A 23,049-nucleotide genomic window follows, 5' to 3' on the forward strand; every position below is an offset into this window, starting at 1 on the left:
TATTATTATTATTATTATTATTATTATTATTATTATTATTATTATTATTATTATTATTATTATTTTTTGATCCACTTTTTCTCCCATTTTTCTATATTTTTCTCCCATCCCAATTTCGTATCATCCAATTCAACCCTCCCCTGTCACGAACGCTGTTTCTTGCCTCCCACAAGCCGGCTGCAATGTGGACTAAGTCATACATAGCACAAGTCCCCTCCGGTACTTGAGGTAACAGCAGTCGCATCTTTTCACCTGCGCAGCTCGATCTCTCAGTGTCGAGGAGTAACGCGTGGGAGGCTCACGCTGCCCCCGACACTTCCTGATTCTACTGCGCAGGCGCACCAACCGACTTGTAGGAGTCGCTTGTTCACAACGTTCGATCCCCACCCTTCAGTTTTCCCTCCCCGTAATACGGCCAATGTGTATTACTGCGGACGACCAGCCAAACTGAAAAACAATGTGGAGAGCTGGATTCGAACACGCGAATCCTAGCGTCTCCACACTGGTGGCGAGTGCCTTGCCCACTACACCACCTAGCCGCCCAGGATTATTATTATTATTATAAGCCTAAGGTATGACTTCACATTGAAAAACAACATCAACCTCCTAAAAAATACATGAGAAATTCATGATGCCGAAGCAGTTAAAAGTGTTGTCGTCTTTGCTCTCTCCGAGGAGTTAGCAGGTGTTGAGGGGTGGGATAGTGAATTAATTTACCATGCAACGTCTCCAGCAACACGCTGTCTAAATGATCATGAGTCACTCTGTGCTCTCTCTTTGTTCCTGCACGTTATAGGGCTGGGAGGCATACTGAAGATTTAAGGAACATTTGACCGTCATGGATACATGCAAAGGTATGGATTTTTACTAAACCGTCGCCAGCGATATATACAAATCATAAAATGTTGGTAATCAGAGTATTGTTCCTTGCAGCAGTATTATAAATATCTTAAAATATACCCTTTTGATTGAAAAAGCACCAAGAAAACTGTACTACAAAAGAAAAAAAGGAAAAACCAAATACCGTCATATTGTCATATTATACATTTTTATTTATATAGCGCTTTTCAAGAACCCAAAGACGCTGAAATACTGTCAAAAGTAGAAACATATTGTGATATGACCACATCGCCCACCCCTACATCAGTCAGTCAGTCTGTCTGTCTGTCATCTAATAACATACTGTGGGAAAGGGTTTATTTTGCATTGTTATTACTGGCCTCTATACTTTCGACACCAAATTTGTGTTTCCGTGTCTCTGATTGGCCACGTGCGTTTCTGGTCATGTGACATGTGCGCCAATCGTGGGACCGCAAGTTTCTACACTGGTTAAGCTTAGGCGCTCTTTCGAAGTTGGTTAAGGTTAGAGTTTGTCTTAGAGCATGGTGATACAAACTCTAACCTTAACCAACTGCGAAAGAGTCGCCTAAGCTTAACCAGTGATAAACTAGGCGTTAGGTAGTTTGCAGGCTGTTAGACCCGGAAATAGGCGCCGAACTTGCCGTCCCACGATTGGCGCACATGTCACATGACCAGAAACGCGTGTGGCCAATCAGAGCGCAAAACTCGAACGCGGAAACACAAATTTGTTGTCGAAAGTATAGACGCGTACAGGCGTCATGGGACGTGGTAAACAGTAGCACTGTAACTAGAGTAGCTAGTAACTGACCTCTGATGTGTCCTACAGATGATGCTGAGGGTCTCCATGTGTTCCTGACCCACGCTCTTGGTCTGCGCCGCCGCCTCCTGGCCGCTCTCACCACGATGCCTCTCCCGCCACTGGCTCTCTGCAAACAGAGACGGCACATGGTTTAACAAAACACACATACATGTACATTCACTGTATGCACACACACACATGCATACACTCCCCTAGTACACTAATTTAGTACTGCATCTTTATTGTTTGACATCATTGAATGATTTGAGGTAATAATACAATTTCTCTCAATTGCTTAAACATTATTTGGAACATCAGACACAACATGCACAACCTGAAACTCATTTACCAACTGCTGAATCAATTCTGCTAACCTCTTAACAGACACCCAAGTGGCAATTTTTTTTACTTGAACTTGAGGACTGCAAAGCTTTGCAAAAAAGCTTAGTTTTATACTTTATACTTATAGCACATGCATAAGCCTGGTCTCTTTTGAAAGATAACATTCTGAAATTACTAATGCAAAAAAGGAAATTCACTTTTAGTGCTAATGAAATAGAGTAACAGAGGTCTGAACTTGAGTTGAACTTGAACTTGTGTACTCACATTTTTCTGTAGCAGTTGCAATACATTTAAAAAAATAATTTAATTAAATAAAATAGATATAAGCTGGAAAACACAGCGGATCCATAGCCTGAAGTCTTATGTAGTACAGGTCAAATAATTTTTTAAATACGTTCAGAAAAGTGTCTTTGTGAGAGATCCGTGTGCCAAAAAAAAAAGCTCTTCCAAATCCATTTCCTCATCCACGGCAATTCATTCTCAAGTGTGATTGACTTCTGGTTTTCGCTCGTCAACTTTCACCTGGATCCCTTAATCGCGTGGGGTATCATTGGAAAGTTACATTCATTGGCTACAACTAGGGGTGTAACGGTACACAGAAGCCACGGTTCGGTACGTACCTCGATATTGGTGTCACGGTTAATTATTATTAATATTATTTTTTTATTTTTTTATTTATATATTATATTTATGATAATTATTATAATTATTATTATTAAATAGAATAACTTTCTATAGGCTTGCCGTGGCAGTCAGTGATACTGGTGCCATTCTGTGTTCAGGCATCCACTTGCCTACTGCCTCTTTAAACTTATCCTTGCTAAGTTTCAGTTTCACTTCCAGAGAGAATTTAACTTCACGACTAGACTGAATACTAGAGAACAGATGACATATTACAACAATGGCAGAGGATTATTTGGATTTAAACACAGTGGAGCTCAGATGATCTGTCCGGAAAAGTATGTTTCTTCTTTTTATTTGATTGTGCCTGTGAGTCCGGCGGGGGAGAATGTTGATGTGTTTGTTGGCGCGCGTGTGTGTGTGTGTCGGCGACGCGTGTGTGTTTCTTTCCATTGGTTTCATTTGGTTAACGTTATTGGGCGCACAAGAAAACGAAAGAAAACTGTAATGACCCTGCAGCTGTTCCAAATGTAAATGTACCTTTCTCCTCCGTGCACTTTCACCGCTCTGAAGTCTGACTCGGTGTGCCCCGCCACGCGCGCTGTTCTCGCACGGACCTCGCGAGTGCCTGCATGTGGGTGTGTTTGCGCTGTGGGGCGTATTCGTCGCATGGGTGCGCGTACCGCACCATGACGGCCGTACCGGAAATTTTCGAGATGAATACACGTACCGTTACACCCCTAGCTACAACGCTGACCAATCCAATCATTTTCGCCATCAGCGGATGATTGACAGTTCTGGAGCGCCGGGAGTCCGGTGTGGTCATCTTTACACGCTGCATAAAAAGACGCTCACCTAACATATCGTCATGTAACTCGAGAACCGAGGCACGAGTGAGGTGGCATTAGAACGGCAACAAATAGATCTTTAATTTGGTAATTTATATGTTCAGCGAAAAATGCAGCCCTGTTGCGCTAGACTTTGTGCGTCGGCCCGAATACGGCCGTTGCATGTTAAGAGCTAAACTCCAAACACATTTTCTGCTCAGATTCCCATTCCAAACCACACATTTTTCACAACACTAGACACAATTCTCTATTCTCTATTCTCTTGCACACTCTTCTTGAATTCCCTCTCTTGGTGTTCATACAGAACACACTGCCAATCACATTTCTAAACTCCAAAGGCTGTTGTGCAATTTGCAATCAGAAAGTTGCTATAGAAGGGTCACAGATGAGCTCCTGGTTTGTTTGGAGAAAAATGGATGGTGGCAACATTGAAAAGAGAGGTGAGCAGCAAGGCAGAGGAGAGGAAGAGGAGGAAGAGGAAGAGGAGGAGTAGGAAGAGGACAAGGATGAGGAGATGAAGGAGGAAGAGGAGGAGGAGGAAGAGGAGGAAGAGGCCAAGGAGAAGGAGGAAGAGGACAAGGAGGAGCGGGACAAGGAGGAGGAAGAGGTCAATGAGGAGCAGGGCAAGGAGGAGGAAGAGGAGGTAGAGGACAAGGAGGAGGAGGAAGAGGACAAAGAGGAGCAGGACAAGGAGAAGGAGGTGGAGGAAGAGGACAGGGAGTGAAGGCAGGATGCAGACTAGTTGTTTTGTTTTGTTTATTGCCTATTTTCTGTTATCCCTTTAATTTCATCCCATTTTGGGTAAATAAATACACTGTTATTATACAGTAAAATATTGTGTGTTTTCTATTTTAGTATACGTAAAAACATTATATGGTAATATTTTACAGAACCAAGCATTTCACTGTAATGTACATGTACTTTATACGTGAGAAATACAGTAAAACAAAACTTGAAACTTGAAACATCCAACAGGTGAAAGTGTAACACTGAACATGCAAAGGCATAATTCTACTGATAAAGCATTCATATAGTGTTTTCCATTCATACTATAGTGTTTTCCATTTTGCACACCGGTGTTCAATGAGTGCTTAGAATGTCTACTCATATGATGTATGTGTTTGTCATTTGAAAAGAAAATACCATTTGTGAAGAGTTAACACTGTTTTCAGGGCAAAGTGTGCTTTTGCAAGAGAAGTGTAGGATTTAGCATTTTGTGTGTGAGTTTTGAGATTTGTGTTTAGGGTTTTGAGGAAGTCAGGTAGAAGGAAATGTGTGAGAAAAACTGTAATAATAATAGTACAGAGAGGCTGTGTGTGCTGTACCCCAGTTCTCCTGCAGGGCGGCGAGGTTGGACAGCAGACGCTCATGGTAGAGCCTCTCCAGCTGGAGGAACTGCATGGCCCACTGATCTGGTATCAGCGGTTAAAGACGGTAACACATCCACCCAAAAATATATCACTCCAGTACATAGGTGGTTTCATTTGGTGTCCCTTTCATTCAACTGAATGTACAACAACCTTTTCAACATTTTGAAAGACAAACGTGTATTGATAGAATGTGGTATTTGTGCGCTGGTGTTTAAAAACGTTTACATTTTTTTAAATTCTTTTTTTGTTGAATTTATTGTTACCAAGGTAAATGTGATCATTATACTGTGATATGGATTTCAGGTCATACCACCTATGATACCATCTATCATAATTAATAGATACTAATGTTCATTCTTTAAGATGTTAAGTCTGACTTGTCCAAAGGTCACCTGCACCAGTGGTTTTTGAGATATTAGAAGTGGAAAATATTAGCATTTGTTAGCATCATGCTAAGCATGCTAGTGGAAGTCAATAGACCTCTCACACATTTACATTGTTATGACAAGCCCCGGTCCCCCCCCCCCCCCCCCCCCCCCCACCTATGAAAATGAACGTTTTATTTCCTTTACCGTTTACCAGTCATTTTGTCCATGATGCTGCATGTGAGGTTAATGGGGGATGTAATGTATGGAGTTAGTACAGGGACTACTTAACGTTAGTCTACATACGCCCCTCTGGTCATGCGTGCTTACGTTACGCACAGGTCGTATAAATGTACTGCCGGGTTGGGGTACGTCATTAAAGCCATGGGTTCAACGCTATCAACATCTCCGTGATTATTGTAGCATGTAGTTGTGTAAATAGACAACATACACGACAAATTGGCGACGAGATTAAAAGTACCTACGTTTTTTCATTCATGGAACCACCGGAGGAGGCCACCGGTCACGGAGGAGAGAAGAATAACTTGAGGTTCACGTGAGTCGGGTGGAAAAGTTTGACAGGAGTAATCTTGGACTGAATGGAAAAAAATATGTCGTTGATTGGCACTTTGGTTGCATTTGATAGCAGTATTGAAGACTGGACATGTTATGTTGAAAGAGTGGAGCTTTATTGCCAGGCGAATCTTATCGGCGATGAACAAAAAGCTGTTGTTCTGTTGAGTGTGATGGGCGCAAAGACTTACGGACTGCTGCGCAATTTGCTAGGACCTGTGAAGCCCGCGGAGATGACATTCAAAGAAATTCAGGATACTCTTCAAAACCACTTGAGCCCCAAACCATTGGTAATTGCCGAGAGATTCAAATTTCACAAGCGAAATCAGGACAAAGGGGAAAGCATATCTGAATATGTTGCAGAGTTACGCAGATTGTCAGAACACTGTGATTTCAGACTAGGCCTAAATGATGCGTTGAGGGACAGACTAGTTTGTGGTATGCATAATGAAGCCACACAAAAGAAACTACTGTCAGAGAAAGACCTTGATTATAAAAAGGCGCTCAACATAGCAATATCTATGGAAACTGCAGCAAGGGGAGCATCAGAAATACAACAAAAGGGGATAGAGTATGAAACCAATAAAATTTCACTGAAACCAGGAAAGCAATGTTATCGTTGTGGCAAGACATCACACGATCCAGATGAATGTTGGTTCAAAGACAAAGAGTGTAGAAAATGTCAAAAGCAAGGTCACATTGAGAGAGTGTGCAGATCAGGAAAAAAACAGTACTCTGACAAAACGCAAAGTAGCAGGAAAGCAGCACCCAAAGGGAAATACAAAAAGCTGCATAAAGTGACTGAAGAGAGTTCAGATGAACAAGAAAGTGATTCAGAGAGCAGTGACTTAGGATGTCTAGAGCTGCATCGCATGAAAGAGACAAATGCACGGAAAATAATATGGATCACTCCAGAAGTGGCAGGAGCGAGACTCAAAATGGAGTTGGACACAGGCTCCGCCTTATCAGTGATTTCTGAGAACGACTACAAAAGACTGTATCCACAGATAGCTCTGAAAATTACAAAGGTGTTGCTGAAGACTTACACCGGAGAAAGTGTGGCTCCAAAAGGGAAAATACGGGTCACAGTGAAATACAAAGACAAAACTAAGGAGCTGGACATGTATGTTATACCAAATGGGGGTCCTCCGCTGTTTGGCCGTGAGTGGCTCAGAAAAATTAAACTGGACTGGCATGCTGTTAAATCTTTGTGTGTGTCAGCAGGAGATGAGAAGAACGCCACGTCTGGGAGACTGTCAAAAATACTCGCAGAGGCACATGAAGTGTTCGGGAAGGAACTGGGAACACTAAAAGGTATAAAGGCAAAGATTGAGATAGAGGAGAATGCAAGCCCGAAATTTCATAAAGCCCGGCCCGTGCCTTATGCAATCCGCCCCGCAGTAGAAGCGGAGTTGAAAAACTTGGAACAGACAGGAGTGCTGTCCAAGGTGGAGTGGAGTGAATGGGCAACGCCCATAGTCCCAGTAATGAAGAAAAACATAGACACAAAGCCAGGAAGTCAAAGTAAAGTGCGCATTTGTGGGGACTTTAAAGTAACTGTAAATGCAGTGCTCCACACCGTACAGTATCCTCTGCCCCGTATAGAGGACATCTTCGCCTCCCTGTCAGGAGGGGAACGTTTCACTAAAATTGACCTGGCTCAAGCGTACCTGCAGATGGAGGTTGAGGATTCATCAAAGCCGTATCTGACTATCAACACACACAAAGGCCTTTACCAATACAACCGCCTTGTGTTTGGTATAGCTTCAGCCCCAGCTATCTGGCAGAGGACAATGGACCAGGTACTACAAGGAGTCCCAGGTACACAGTGTTACCTTGACGACATTCTTGTTACCGGCAAGGATGATCAGGAGCATCTATCAAACCTGGAACAGGTGCTCACAAGGCTGCGGGAATATGGACTTCGAGCTAACCAACCAAAATGTGAGTTTTTCAAAAAGGAAATATCCTACTGTGGACATGTGATCAACAAGAACGGCCTACACAAGTCTCAGGACAAGATTGAAGCTGTGCTTAAAGCACCACCACCAGAGAATGTGTCTCAGCTCCGTTCTTACCTTGGACTTGTAAACTACTACCACAAGTTTTTACCCAATCTATCAACTGTGCTGCACCCTCTGAACACGCTGCTGCAGGCAGGAACACACTGGAAGTGGACTGACAGCTGCAAGAAGGCTTTTCAGGAGTCTAAGAGTCTCATCACGTCAGAACAGGTGCTCGCTCACTTCAATCCATATTTACCCATTAAATTAGCATGTGATGCCTCACCTTATGGCATTGGAGCGGTGTTGTCACATACATTTCCAGATGGCTCAGAGAAGCCAATAGCCTTCGCCTCAAGATCATTGACTAAAGCTGAGCGCAACTACGCTCAAATTGACCGAGAGGCCCTCAGTCTCGTATGGGGGGTCAAGAAGTTTAACCACTACCTGTATGGTCAAAAGTTCACGCTTCTGACAGACCATCAGCCTCTCATATCTATCTTCAATCCCCGGAAAGGCGTTCCGATAATGACGGCGCAGCGGCTACAGCGGTGGTCACTCTTCCTGGGGGCACATCAGTATGACATCGAGTTCAAGGGGACGAAACAGCATGGGAATGCTGACGGACTGTCACGTCTACCCCTGCAAACCGCAGAGACAGCCGCAGCTGTAGACCCAGCAGAGGTGTTTCACACCACAATCGTCAACCAGCTGCCAGTGACCAACGCTCTCATCCAAAGAGAGACACGCAACGACCCCACACTGTCACAGATCTATGACATCACTGTGAAGGGGTGGCCACGACACGGTAACTCAATATATCCAGCATTCTCAGCGAGGAGAGAGCAACTGTCAGTGTGCCAGTGAAATGTGTGGTTCACGAGTAGTGATTCCGTCCAAGCTGCGCTCCAGAGTGTTAGAAGCATAAGCAAATCGAGGACATGGCAAAGAGCTGCCCCGGATGTCAGAAGATGCAGAATGCACCACCACAGGCTGCTCTACATCCATGGGAATGGCCATCATCACCGTGGCAGCAAGTACACATTGATTTTGCAGGACCATTCAAAGACTCGATGTTCTTGATCGCTGTAGATGCGCATTCAAAATGGCCGGAAGTGATAAAAATGAAGTCAACTACATCTGAGAAGACCATTTCTGTGCTGAGGACTGTGTTCGCCAGGAATGGTTTAGCACAACAGATATGCACAGATAATGGACGCCAGTTCGTTTCGGATGAATTCCAGATGTTTGTAAAGAGAAATGGAATCAAGCACTTCACATCTGCACCATACCATCCAGCCACGAATGGCTTAGCAGAAAGATTTGTGCAGACATTCAAGAAAGCAATCAAAGCGATGGATAATGAAGATCTACCGATCCAGCACAAAATCGACAAATTCCTCTTTGCATATCGCAATGCCACACACGCCACTACCAACCAGACGCCAGCTATGCTGTTTCTCAAAAGAAACCTAAGATCTCACATGGACCTTCTCAAACCAGATGTGCGACGTGATGTGGAGGACAAACAGTTCAAACATCTTAATGACAAACCAACAAGGAGCTTCAAAGTAGGACAGACGGTTCTCGCTCGTGATTATCGGAAGGACAAGTGGAACACCGGAACAATCACTTCACGTGATGGACCACTGATGTATACTGTGGACATGGGAGATGATTTATGGAGACGTCATGTTGACCAAATCCTGGACACTCAGGTGCAGAGCAGTGTGTCACCTGGCCTGGACTCACCTGAGCAGGAAATAGACAATCCAGTTTGCTCAGACAATCCAGTTTACTCAGCACCACCCACCGCAGCTCCGTCCGAAACTGAGAGCTCTAGTGCTGATACCTCACCACCTGCGATGTCTCCACAGCCTGGTTCCCCGCTATCAAGCGAGCCAGTGAGGCGCTACCCAGAGAGGCAGCGTAAACCGCCTCAGAGACTTGATCTGTAGCCTAAAGGCCATGTTGTTGTGTATTCAGACATGTTTGAAAACATAATATCATAGTTATTTTGTTTATTTTTTGTTATTATATATAGGCCTACTGTTAAGCTAAAGGGGGAGGATGTGTAATGTATGGAGTTAGTACAGGGACTACTTAACGTTAGTCTACATACGCCCCTCTGGGCATGCGTGCTTACGTTACGCACAGGTCGTATAAATGTACTGCCGGGTTGGGGTACGTCATTAAAGCCATGGGTTCAACGCTATCAACATCTCCGTGATTATTGTAGTATGTAGTTGTGTAAATAGACAACATACACGACAGGGGACATCGCGTTTCACCAAAGGATTACGCAGACGCGTACTGTGAGTTAGCGCCACTGCTCGACGACACCAGCTTGGGGCTGATATTCCGCGACACTAAAGACAAAGGCCGAGAAAGCCTGGAGGTGTTGAGAGAGCATTACATCGGGCGAGGAAGACCCCGAGTCGTGGCCCTCTACATAGCACTAACTGCCCTGAGGAAGGGGCGCACCGAGACTGTGACCGAATACGTCAACAGAGCGGAGCAGATCACAACGCCATTGAGGAGTGCAGGAGAAGCACCCAGCGATGGGCTAATGATGGCGATGATGATGAGAGGACTACCGGAGCTGTACAAACCGCTCACACTCCTGGTAACACATGGTTTAGCGCACATGGCGCTGGGACAGTTCAAGGCCAAGTTAAGAAACTTGGAGGCCTCAGAGGATACCCACCCAGCCACCGCGGAGGCGGGAGAGAGGGTGCTAAAGGCCCGAGCGACGCCAAGGGAGAGGACCAGGACCACGGCGGAACAGGCGTGTTGGCGATGCGGAGAGAAAGGCCATCGGAGAAGCGACTGCACAAAGACTGTCTGGTGTAGCTTCTGCAAATCCACGGGGCACACAGACAGAGCATGCATGAAGAAACACGACCAGAGCGCGCGATATGCGCATGGACAAGATGACAGCCGTGGACGAGACGGCGGCCACGGACAAAATGGCGGCTACGGACAAGATGGCGGCTGTGGACAAGATGGCGGCTACAGACAAGATGACGACTGTGGACAAGATGGTGGCAGCGGACACAATGGCAGCGACGGTCGACGTGGGACGGATCGAGACGACGCCCAGAGAATAACGAGACAGGAAGACTACGCTTTCGGGGCGCGGACGGCGTGCATCGCCGAGCCGGCACAGCTGCAGCGGGCCCAGAGGAGGGGACTGATCGTGGACACAGGTGCGTCGTCCCATATCATCCACGACAGGAGTCGGTTCAAGAACTTTGACAACACTTTCCACCCGGAGAGGCACAGCATGGAGCTGGCAGACGGGAGGCGCACCTACGGGTTGGCGCAAGAGAGAGGAGACGCACAGGTATGTCTCACGGACAGTAGGGGGCGCCGGCGTACGGTGACGTTAAAGAACGCTCTCTACTAGGGCGGCTAGGTGGTGTAGTGGGCAAGGCACTCGCCACCAGTGTGGAGACGCTAGGATTCGCGTGTTCGAATCCAGCTCTCCACATTGTTTTCAGTTTAGCTGGTCGTCCGCAGTAATACACATTGGCCGTATTACGGGGAGGGAAAACTGAAGGGTGGGGATCGAACGTTGTGAACAAGCGACTCCTACAAGTCGGTTGGTGCGCCTGCGCAGTAGAATCAGGAAGTGTCGGGGGCAGCGTGAGCCTCCCACGCGTTACTCCTCGACACTGAGAGATCGAGCTGCGCAGGTGAAAAGATGCGACTGCTGTTACCTCAAGTACCGGAGGGGACTTGTGCTATGTATGACTTAGTCCACATTGCAGCCGGCTTGTGGGAGGCAAGAAACAGCGTTCGTGACAGGGGAGGGATGAATTGGATGATACGAAATTGGGATGGGAGAAAAAATAGAAAAATGGGAGAAAAAAGTGGATCAAAAAAAAAGAACGCTCTCTACGTACCATCGTTCCCACAAGGACTATTCTCTGCAATAGCTGCTACTGCAAGCGGTGCCAAGGTATTCTTCGATAAAGGTAAACATTTTCTTGTAGAACCTGACGGTACACGGTTTGACATAGAGATGTACCAGAGAATATATTATCTGCAAACGGAGTGTAATGACAACGACAAGTGTAATGATAATAATGATATGTGTAGCGTGACGGCCAGTCACGATATTCAGACATGGCACAAGATTATGGGTCATTGTAATTACGAGGATTTACTGAAACTGCAAGCAGTGACAGAAGGCATGCACATTGAAGGTGAGAAGCGTAGACCTGACAAAAATTGTGCAGTGTGCAGAACGGGGACATTTACTCAGAAACAGAAATCCCACAGAAAAAGTAAGGGTACCACTTGCATTAGTTGACCCGGACCTAGCCGGTCCAGTAAGCAACGAGTCCATAGGAGGCTTTAGATATGTACAGTCTTTTACAGATGTGTGCACAGGGGCAGTGTTTGTTTACTTTCTCAAAGCAAAGAGTGACACACTCCAGGCCACGGAGAAATTCCTGGCAGACGTAGCCCCTTATGGTAACGTAGGATGCTTGAGGTCCGACAACGAAACCGAGTTCACAAACAGAGAGTTCCAATCACTGTTGAGAAGGTACAAGATAAAACACGAGATGTCACGTCCATATCCCCCACACCAGAACGGAGTGGCAGAGAGGGAATGGTGCACCCTTTTCGAAATGGCGAGGTGTAAGCTAGTAGATAGTAACTTACCTAAGAGCCTATGGCATTATGCGGTGCAAGAAGCCGCTTACACCAGAAACAGGTGCTTTAATAAACACTCTGGCACCACCCCGTATACAGCACTGACAGGAAAGAAGTGTAATCTAGCCAGAATGCACAGATTAGGATCAATGTGTTATGCGTACCTGCAGGACAGGGGAAAGCCTGAGTCCAGATGTGTAAAAGGACTTTTGTAGGACACGACAAGGGAAGCCCCGCTTTCCTAATTTATCATCCCGGTAAAGGGAGAGTGCAGAAACACATGCTAGTCGAGTTTGTCACAAAGGCAACATGTGAGAGCAATACACAGACAGAGGAGCCAGAGCTGGACTCCAGAGTAAGGTGTGTAGAAACAGAGACACATCAACCCAGTGTACTTAGTACGGTCATGCAGGCAGACAGTCAGCCACCCCCAGAGGGCGGTGACGAGGAGCACCCGAGGGTGACGTCAAGTGCCCCAAGCAGTGGGAGGTATCCCTCAAGGGAACACAAACCCCCAAAGTATCTGACAGACTATGCCCGGAAAGGGAGTGACGAGGAGGACAGTACACCTACCCCCGTTGATTACTGCTACAGGGTAGTCAGTGAAGTAACCCCGACCTTTAAAGAGGTCACATTGTCCCCCGAATCAAGTAAATGGGGGAGAGCAAGGGATGAGGAGATGAGGTCCCTAGAGGACCACCACACCTTTGCTCCGGCCAAGTTACCAGAGGGCAGACAGACAGTGGGAGGGAAATGGGTGTATTCAACCAAGTTACCAGAGGGCAGACAGACAGTGGGAGGGAAATGGGTGTATTCAATCCAGGAGGGTATTGAAGGCCACGACAAATACAAAGTATGGTTCGTAGCAAAATTGCTTAAATACTGAAGGAGGGTACTCCATGTTTAAATACTGAAGGAGGGTGACTAATTGCTTAAATGCTGAAGGAGGGTACTCCATGTTTAAATACTGAAGGAGGGTGGCTACACTGCTTAAAGGCAGGAGGATGATACTCTAGGTTTAAATATGGGAGGAGTAGAATCCAGGTTTAAATACCTGATTAGAGTCCATGTCTAAATACTGAAATGGATCCTATGTTTAATTCCATGTTTAAGTACAGAGGTGTCCATGTCTAAATACTGAAATGGATCCTATGTTTAATTCCATGTTTAAGTACAGAGGTGGATGATTTACCATGTTTAAATACAAAAATGGATCCCATGTTTAAATACAAAGGTGGATGACTTACCATGTTCTCAATGATTTAACCATGTGGAAAAGACCCTGAAACGTTTTGACATGCAAGAATGTAGATCAAGGGAAACACCATGTGATCAAAAACTAGACTATCAGGAGGATGCTCAGAAACTGACAGATGTAAAAATGTACAGAGAAGCTGTGGGTAGCCTCATTTATTTAACAACATGTACCCGGCCTGACCTATGTTTTGTAGTGAGTAAACTGTCACAGCATTTTGCTGACCCCACAGAGGAGCATTGGATTACAGCAAAACATGTCTTTTGTTATCTTAAAGGTACAGCAGATAAACAATTGTGTTTCAGAAAGAGCAGCGAGGGTCTAGGACTTAAAGCCCACAGTGATGCAGACTGGGCAGCTGACACCACAGATAGAAGGAGTACCACAGGATATTGTGTGAGTTTGAACACAGACAGCTCACTGGTTTCGTGGAAAACAAAGAAGCAGCCCACAGTGGCACTATCAACTTGTGAAGCCGAATATATGGCTCTAGCTATGACCATACAGGAGTGTATTTATCCAGAACAACTGCTCGAAGTGATGGAGATAAGATTATGAGTATATTGCTTAATATGTAATAGGAAATTGGAATGTATCCTCTATACCGAATATGGTGGTTTTGAAGATGAGGGGCGTTTTGTCAACATCATTTAAAATGGACACTGTGTATATATGAAGTATATATGTTGTTTATGAGGGCAACCAGGGAACCATTGGGAGTGCTAGGAACCCAGTGTGTCGACATAGATGTAAACATGTCGATATAGAAAATATCATCTCATCAGATCTGTCATCAGAGAAGAAAGAATGACACTGGTTTACTGTCCAACGGACAACAGGGTAGCAGACACTATGAGGAAACCTGTTCCAAATTAAAGATTGAAGGGATTTGCTAAGGTCATGTTTAATGTGCAAATATTGACTGCCATACTCTGTTGATGTTTTGGATTATATTATTTCCTTTGTAAAATGTTTTTCGGAGAAGTTATCCAGTATGTTAATACAACCCTAAGTGGGAGTGTTGAAGTCAGAGGTTCTATGTAGGATTGTTAGTAACTGTATAACTGCATATATAACTGTTTCCACTAGAGGGCGCTCTAGGCGGAGCCACTCAAGAACACCACCCAGGGCTGTACGCTAAGCTTTTTCACTAGGGGCACACTTGCCCCTAAATGAGAAATTTAGGGGCAAAGAATATTTTTTAGGGGCAAATTTTTAAATAACTATTTTACCATTATAGTAGGGCTGGGCGATATGGCCTCTAAATGATATCGCGATATTTTTTGGCCATATCACGATACACGATATATATCGCAATATTTTGACATTTCCTCTAAAGCACTTAAAAATGCTTGATTTAACCCTTTGATGCATACAGTCACGCCAATATGATGATTATAATAAGTCCCTGCAACATATGTTTGCATTATTAAACCATGAAGATGCTTTAAAAAATAATTTAATGAAAATGTACTAAGAGTAGTCTACTGACACACTAATAAAAAATGTATTTACATCTAAGACCATTTATATAAAAACTTTTGGGTGCCTTTTTTTTGCACAGTACTGTGTTTTCTATCCACTTTAGCCAAACACACACACACATATATATATATATATATATATATATATATATATATATATATATATATATATATATATATATATATATATATATATATATATATATATATATATATATATATACACACACACACTACTGTGAGAAAATAATAATCACACACACAAAGGGATAATGGCTTATAGCAGACTTAATGATTTTAGAATATTTCAGATAATGAAATTAAATGTTTATATCATCAACTATCCAGTTAGTATTTATACTGTCTGTAACGTTTGGCTACTTTAAATCATTGAATGTAGAGAGAGCTGTACTGTATTGTACCCATTCTGCAATCTGTTAATAAAGTTTTCAATCAATCAGAGCGAGAGAGAGAGAGGGGGCTAGAACGAATGAGAGAGCCAGCCTCCCCCCCCCCCCGGGTTTTGTTCTAGGTTCGCGTTTGATCGTCTAAGCTGCCGTAGGTGATGACGTCACACTCGAATGTAAACAGGAAGTGTTTAACAGACGGAGATGGAAAGTGGATGATATACAGTAACAGAAACGAATAACCAATAAATATGAAGTTATGTTTAAACTTCTGTTGTCAAGCGTTGTCAATATAACCCACCCCCTTTCCTCCCGAATGGAACTAGTGTTGTGGAGTCCGCTTTGACTGGTGTCCAGGGTTAGCAGCAGCTAACGCTAGTTAGCTTAGCATAATCCTAATGGTACCGTGGATAGCAGCTAACGTTAGCCCATTGCTCGTGTCAATCAAATTGCATGTTATTAAAGGTCCGCGCTGGTCTGTCTAATGAAATTACAACCGCAACATTATGCCCTGGTTGTAGGCTAATGTTTTATCCAATTTGTATGGATTAATTTAGGAGTGAAATGCGAATGAAGGGTTGCAATCACTACTCGCAAGCTTGCCCCCAGATGATATTTTCCACTCGCACCAGCCAGATTAGGGGGCAATTTGCGACGAGATGCTCGCAGTGTACAGCCCTGCCACCAGGTGGCGAGTATAAATAGAGATGTCTCCTCCTACTCTACCTCTTTCCCCCCAGCCTCTCAGTGAGAGGAGAACTCTAGAACTGCTGCTCATACCATGTGAATAAATAAACCACGCCAGTTAAAGGCTAAAGATAGAAACCATGCCTCTTGACCACATTATTGTCGCCCTATAGCCGGATTCTGTCAACAGTTAACATTCAAAAAAATTTAAAGCCAAGTTGCTAACCCTAAATGACCGGATGTTGCAGAGAATGCACCGATGCTGGTGACCTGATCTGCAATGCTAAGCTAGTTTTGGCTAGCCATTTTAACTGCCACATTGAAATTCTAAATCCCCTGCATCATCAGAAAGAGAAATGTATATTAGAAGGCCTTGTTCACAGGACCACAGCCTGCATGAACATAGACCAAGCTAGGAGCCATCTATTAATAGTCCATTCATTTTCCTATAGCTGCAAGAGATTCTAGAGAGACGGGAGCAGCCGGAAATACGTCACCCATGAGAGCCCCATTATGTGAAGCATAAATAACGTTTAGGAAACATACATTATAAAACCAGTGACTTCCATGCATACCAAACACAATATCACACAAAGGACTACTAAAGAGGAGAACCGGACATCCCACTGGTTTGATAGCATCAGCAGTTAGATAGACATAAACTGAGGAAATCCCGCTCTCATCCTACATGAATTATGTGTTAAGTGTTTTTTTTAAGATGTATCATTACAATATAGTGTATGTGTACTGGATTAAAAGCAATACTGTACACTCTGTATATAATCCACTGAGTGTGTGTATGTGTGTGTGGATATGTGTGTGTTATCTCATCTGGATAATATGAAATAAACACAACAATAGGAGCTGGATATCCCAGTAATCTGATTCTGATACCATCGGAAGACAACAGGAAACACAGAGGAACACACACTCCAGAACCAGGATGGATGTAAACGTGATGTCCTTGTATCAGGGGCATGTTGAAGGGAGATGGTATTACACAACAGGGTTCGAAATTAACAGGGGCTTGGGGCATAATGCCCTTGAAAATGGACAAAATGCCCTCGAAAAAATCAGTTAAGGGGGGCACAAAATGCCCCAGACAGTTTACTAATTATATATATATATTTATCCGGTAATGGAGCGTCTGTGTATCGTACGGTTCAGATGACGCGCAAATAAAAAAATTCATTTGGCAGAGCCGGGAGAGGTGAGCACTGGCTGCAGCAGCAGCACTGCAGCAAGGTGCTAGTCAGTTTGTGTACAAATGGCAAGCACAATCTAAATCAATCTTCATTACGACTTTAAAAACATAGCCATTAACATTACATAGGCATACACACATCTTGCCATAGCGTTAGCAGTTTGTACAATACAACGCACGTTTTAACTATGGTAGCACTAGCCCCAGCTAATACAGTCAATGAAATGTTATCGTAGCTACAAGCTAGCAGAGGAGGGAATGAGAGTCTGAGAGGCGGGGTGTTTAAAGACAATGATAGGCGTTTATTCAACATCCAAGAAGGCTAACATACAACTGTGTTTTACTAACTCCAACCGGGACTATTGCCGCTTTCGTGCTGCTTGTTGATGTTATGATCTCCTCCTAACGTTACCGGAGCTGAAGGTGCCACACGCTAAAATGTCCGTGGGGACCCGGCGCCAACCCATAGATAGTTCCAACTCAACGAATTACGTAATCCACCACAGTTGCACTCAATATTTAAATAATGTTAGTCTAAATAAATGTAGAGATACATAATAATTTCAAGCAGAAAACGAATCTTTCCATTAAGAACTGACAATCAGGGAATTTAAACATGGTTGACATTGTTTTTTTGTGTTTATATTATAGAAAGGAAAGTCTAGTGCTGGCTGAGCATATTGTTTGTTTGCACTAAGTTAATACTTTGACAAATGTAGCCTATATTTTTCAGTCAGTTCGGTCTTTGTGTGCCAAACATTATTTAAGGCTGTAAACACTGTAAACCTTTTTTTATATATATATATAAATGAGAAGCATGTTTAGATTTGAGTGTTATTTTTTTTTAATAAAAATTAACGTATATCGAACCGAACAGAAAACCGTGACCCCCAAAACCGTGATACGAACCGAATCGTCCATTTTGTGAACCGTCCCACACCTACCGTTTATCATAAAAATTCAGTGCCCCCGAAATAAATAAAAAAAAAGCCCCCGAAAATCAATTAAGGGGGGCAAAAAAAGCCCTTGATTTCTTTTTTTTTTAATTTCTAACCCTGTTACACAACCTTGGAAGCTTGTCCCATAGCTTTGTACAGGAACAGAAGAGGACTGCAACTGCCAAAACACTGTATACATGGGTACAGTATGTCCTTTCTGCAATGATGGGTTTGGTGAATTTATAATTAAATACAAGATACTTGTGCCCTAATGATAAGGATAAGTGCTCGATGAAGAAACCCAACCCCATTGCCAAAAGAAAGTCTTAACATGCCTATAGATACTTATGGAACTATACACACTATGAATGTATTACATGGCCGATACATGCTCTGCTTTACTGTGGTTTACATGATGATATCTCAGATGAATCTCATCGCACAACTTCCCAATTCAAAACGCTATTGTGTGAAATTGTATCTGGTTAAAAAAAATTTTTTTAAAGTGCTTGCTCTAAAGCTACCTCAGCATCCATAGATACATTCTTTGACATAGTGTCAATTGTAAATTGCCTTTTTTCTATGTAATAGAGTCGCTAAAATCATTTTTGAGTAGTCTACAAAGATAATAATAATAATAATAATAATAATAATAATAATAATAATAATAATAATAATAATAATAATAATAATAATAATAATAATAATAATAATAATAATAATAATAATAATAATAATATCTTAAATTTATATAGCGCCTTTCAGGAGACCCAACAGCTAAGGGAGGGGGACATGGAACAACGTAACAACAAAATATTAATCAAAAGGAAAGAAAAGAAAGAAAACGAAAGAAAAAGGGGAAATCATTTACAAATTTGGTGAAAAGGTGGGTTTTGAGTTGGGATTTGAAAGAGTGCAGGGATGTAGCACTATGGATGTTTGGAGGGAGTGAGTTCCAGAGGGTGGGTGCGGCCACAGAGAAGGCTCTGGGACCAACAGTCCGCATGTTGGTGGTGGGGATGGAGAGGAGACCGGAGTCAGAGGACCGCAGCCTCCAGGGCGGAATGTAGGGATGGAGGAGGTCCGCTAGGTACCGGGGGCAAGGGAGTGAAGGGCTTTGTAGGTGATGAGGAGGATCTTGAAATTGATGCGGGACTTGACTGGAAGCCAGTGGAGGTGGATGAGGGTGGGGGTGATGTGGTGCCAGGACTTGGTGCGGGTGAGAACCCTGGCAGCAGAACTTTGGACATATTGTAGCCTGTTCAGGGCATTACTGGGTAGCCCTATGAGGACAGAGTTTGCATAGTCCAGACGGGAGGTGACGAAAGCATGGATGAGAGTCTCTGCTACGGAGTCGGGAGAGATGGCCGGAGTCTGGAAATGTTCCTGAGATGGAAAAAGGCTGATTTGGTTAATGTTTTGATGTGGGAATGAAAGGAGAGGGTGGAGTCCAGTATGACGCCCAGGTTGCGAACTTCTGGGGAAGGGTGGATTAGGCAGCCGTCCACTTCAAGGAGGAGGTCTCCAACCTTCCGGAGCAGTGACTGCTTGGCCACAACCATGAGCTCAGTTTTCTTGCTATTTAGCTTCAGGAAATTGGATGACATCCAGGCCTTGATGTCAAGGAGACAGTTGACGAGGTGCTGTGGGGGGAGAGGAGTGGAGGGTGAGGTGCTGATGTAGAGCTGAGTGTCATCAGCGTAGGAGTGGAAATTGAGACCATGTTTCCGGATGGTGTGACCAAGGGGGAGCATGTAGATAGTGAAGAGGAGTGGACCAAGAACGGAGCCCTGCGGCACACCTTGGTTGACTGGGGCAGGGGTGGAGGTGGAGTTGCAGATGGAGATTAACTGTTTTCGGTCAGTGAGGTAGGACTCGAACCAGGTGAGAGCGGTCCCAGTAACACCCAGGTGGTCAGAGAGGCGGTTGAGGAGAATGGAATGGGAGACCGTGTCAAAGGCCGCAGATAGATCCAGGAGGATGAGGAGGCTGATGTGACCGGAGTCGGAGGCAATGAGGAGGTCGTTGGTGACCTTGGTGAGGGCAGTCTCGGTGCTGTGGTGTTTCCTGAAGCCAGATTGAAAGGGCTCATAGAGCTCATGGTTGGACAGGTGTTTTGTTTTAGTCTTTTTTGTCTGTGTTTGTCAGTTGTTTCTTTGTAGACACAATATTTTATTCACAGTTTATTCATAAACGTCTAAGATTTAAGACTAGGACTAAATACTTCTCATATAGGAGATTTTGAACCAGTATGCGTGCTCTGTGTACACCCAATTTAGAATCGACCATGCTTGTTTTGATGGTATTCAGTAATGGCTGACTCACTCAAGAGGGAAAATCAGGAATCTTAAAAATGCTGAATATTCTATAGACACAATGACTGGAATGTCCAGACAACCTCCAGTCAAGACACTGGGTGTGCAGAGAATATTGGTCCTAAACCATCTGGAACCTCTCAACATGATACAGTGAATGAAAGTGAACATTGTACTCTCTGTGGAAGCAGTACACGGTTCTGTAAAACTCTCCATTAAAAAGTATCTTCAAGTATTTGAAATTGACATACATACATACATAAGTATCAAAAGGTAAAAGAACACATTCTATATGAGATTATTGTATTCCAATGCTTGGGAGCTCAATGCATTGACCTCTAAAGGTTATGTTAAAGTGGTTTGTGGTCCAGAGAGAGACAAGAAGATAGATACCAGTGTCCTCTCTGTGCGTTCAGTAGAAAGATCTGGCTGCGCTACCCTAGCTTAGTACAATGAATGGAAGCGGACAGTGACGGCCGGGTAGCCTAGGTATTGTCCAACTAACACCTCTCCCGAAGGCTACCCGTCACTGTCCGCTTCCATTCATTGTGCTAAGCTAGGGTAACGCAGCCAGATAGATTTCTACTGAACGCACAGAGAGGAAACTGGTATCTATCTTCGTGTCTCTCTCTGGAGAAGACGGCCCAAAATGTTGCTGTGTTGCTTTAACAACATATCACATGTTTTTAAAGGTTATTGCAGACTCCAGCCCAACACATTTAGAATCTCTCTCTCTCTCTCTCTCTCTCTCTCTCTCTCTCTCTCTCTCTCTCTCTCTCTCTCTCTCTCTCTCTCTACGACCACACACACATACACTGTCCTCACTGCCGCAGGACAGTCACCATGGCAACAGCACAAACAGGCACTACACCCAGCTAGCGAGAGCCTGAGGAAACTGCTGGCCAGACGGGCTTTGAGGGGGGGGGGGGGGGGGGGGCGCGGACACCAACCCCTGGACAGAAAGACAAACAAGGGATAGAAGGACAGACTGGCAGATAGAGAGAATAACAAGCAGACAGACAGATGGAGAGGGGCAGAAAAGTTGGACAGAGATCGACAGACAGACGGATAGGAAGCAAGACGAATGGACAGACAGACGGACAGATGCACAGGCAGACGGTGGAAAAAAGACCGATACAGATTGGAGCGAGATATACTGACAGACCGACGGTCAAACAGACGGATCAATACGGATGGACAGACAGCCCAACAGACAGACAGACAGATCAATACGGATGGACAGACAGCCCAACAGACAGACAGGCAGATCAATACGGATGGACAGACAGATCAATACGGATGGACAGACAGCCCAACAGACAAATCGAAACCCTAACCCTATAGCAAGAAAGTGACATGGCACTCTCTCAATTACAAGAGATTACCGGTAACCACACAACCTATTCATTAATACCAGTAACCATGCAACCTATCTATTGGACAGAAGAATACATGACACTGGCTACATGTACCACATCCATCAGACTAGAAGAAACTAGAGGGACTGTTGTTCTGTGGTGCTAGAAGACCTCCACAAACGAGGGCAGGATGCTGTATAAGCACACAGATGGAAATTGGAAACTCTTACCCAACACAATGGAAACTGGTCCTTTCATTTAGTCATTGTTGAGTGTGTGTGTGTGTGTGTGTGTGTGTGTGTGTGTGTGTGTGTGTGTGTGTGTGTGTGTGTGTGTGTGTGTGTGTGTGTGTGTGTGTGTGTGTGTGTGTGTGTGTGTGTGTGTGTGTGTGTGTGTGTGTGTGTGTGTGTGTGTGTGTGTGTGTGTGTGTGTGTGTGTGTGTGTGTGTGTGTGTGTGTGCGCGCTACAGGATAGAGAAGGTGACAATTTACTTTCATAATGAAATCTGTTATGGATTACCTGCTTAAAATTGTAATCTGTGGCATAGTCCACAGGGATACTTGAATTTAGTATTCAATTTGTAATCATCATCATTTAAAACTTGTATCAACCGGTTATTTAAAGAAAAATCTAAATGATGTTTGTGTCTAAATGATGTTTGTCTAAATGAGGTTTGTGCCTGATTCTGATCAGACTAGCTGCATCCAAACTCCTTGTATGTAGTACTACATACATAAAGTATGTACACCAGACTACATACTGTTGGAGCTTACTGTTCAGTACATGGAGTAGTACTGTACAACATACTAGATACTTGGAGGACTTGTACACTCAGGTGGATGTGGCCGTTCGTAACACCAGAAGAACTGTTCAGTCACAGCTGAATAATTTCAGGTAATTAACATTACATATCTCTTGTCGTGGAATTAACACAACATTATGCATACTTTTGAC

General features: G+C 44.0%; 1 protein-coding gene across 2 annotated transcripts in view; it reads right to left on the reverse strand.

Annotated features, from left to right (window-relative positions):
* The window catches only part of cnstb (consortin, connexin sorting protein b), a 63,573-nt gene that overhangs the window by 24,796 nt on the left and 15,728 nt on the right, over positions 1 to 23,049 (reverse strand). For both annotated transcript variants that reach the window (XM_084315403.1, XM_084315404.1), the window contains exons 5-6: positions 4,797 to 4,883; positions 1,670 to 1,787 (exon numbers count right to left, since the gene is read on the reverse strand). In XM_084315403.1, the coding sequence (XP_084171529.1) occupies positions 1,670 to 1,787; positions 4,797 to 4,883 (205 nt within the window). The remainder of the gene's footprint in view (positions 1 to 1,669; positions 1,788 to 4,796; positions 4,884 to 23,049) is intronic.

This window comes from Notolepis coatsorum (assembly GCF_963971535.1).
Source record: "Notolepis coatsorum genome assembly, chromosome: 5".
Classification (NCBI taxonomy): Eukaryota; Metazoa; Chordata; class Actinopteri; order Aulopiformes; family Paralepididae; genus Notolepis; species Notolepis coatsorum.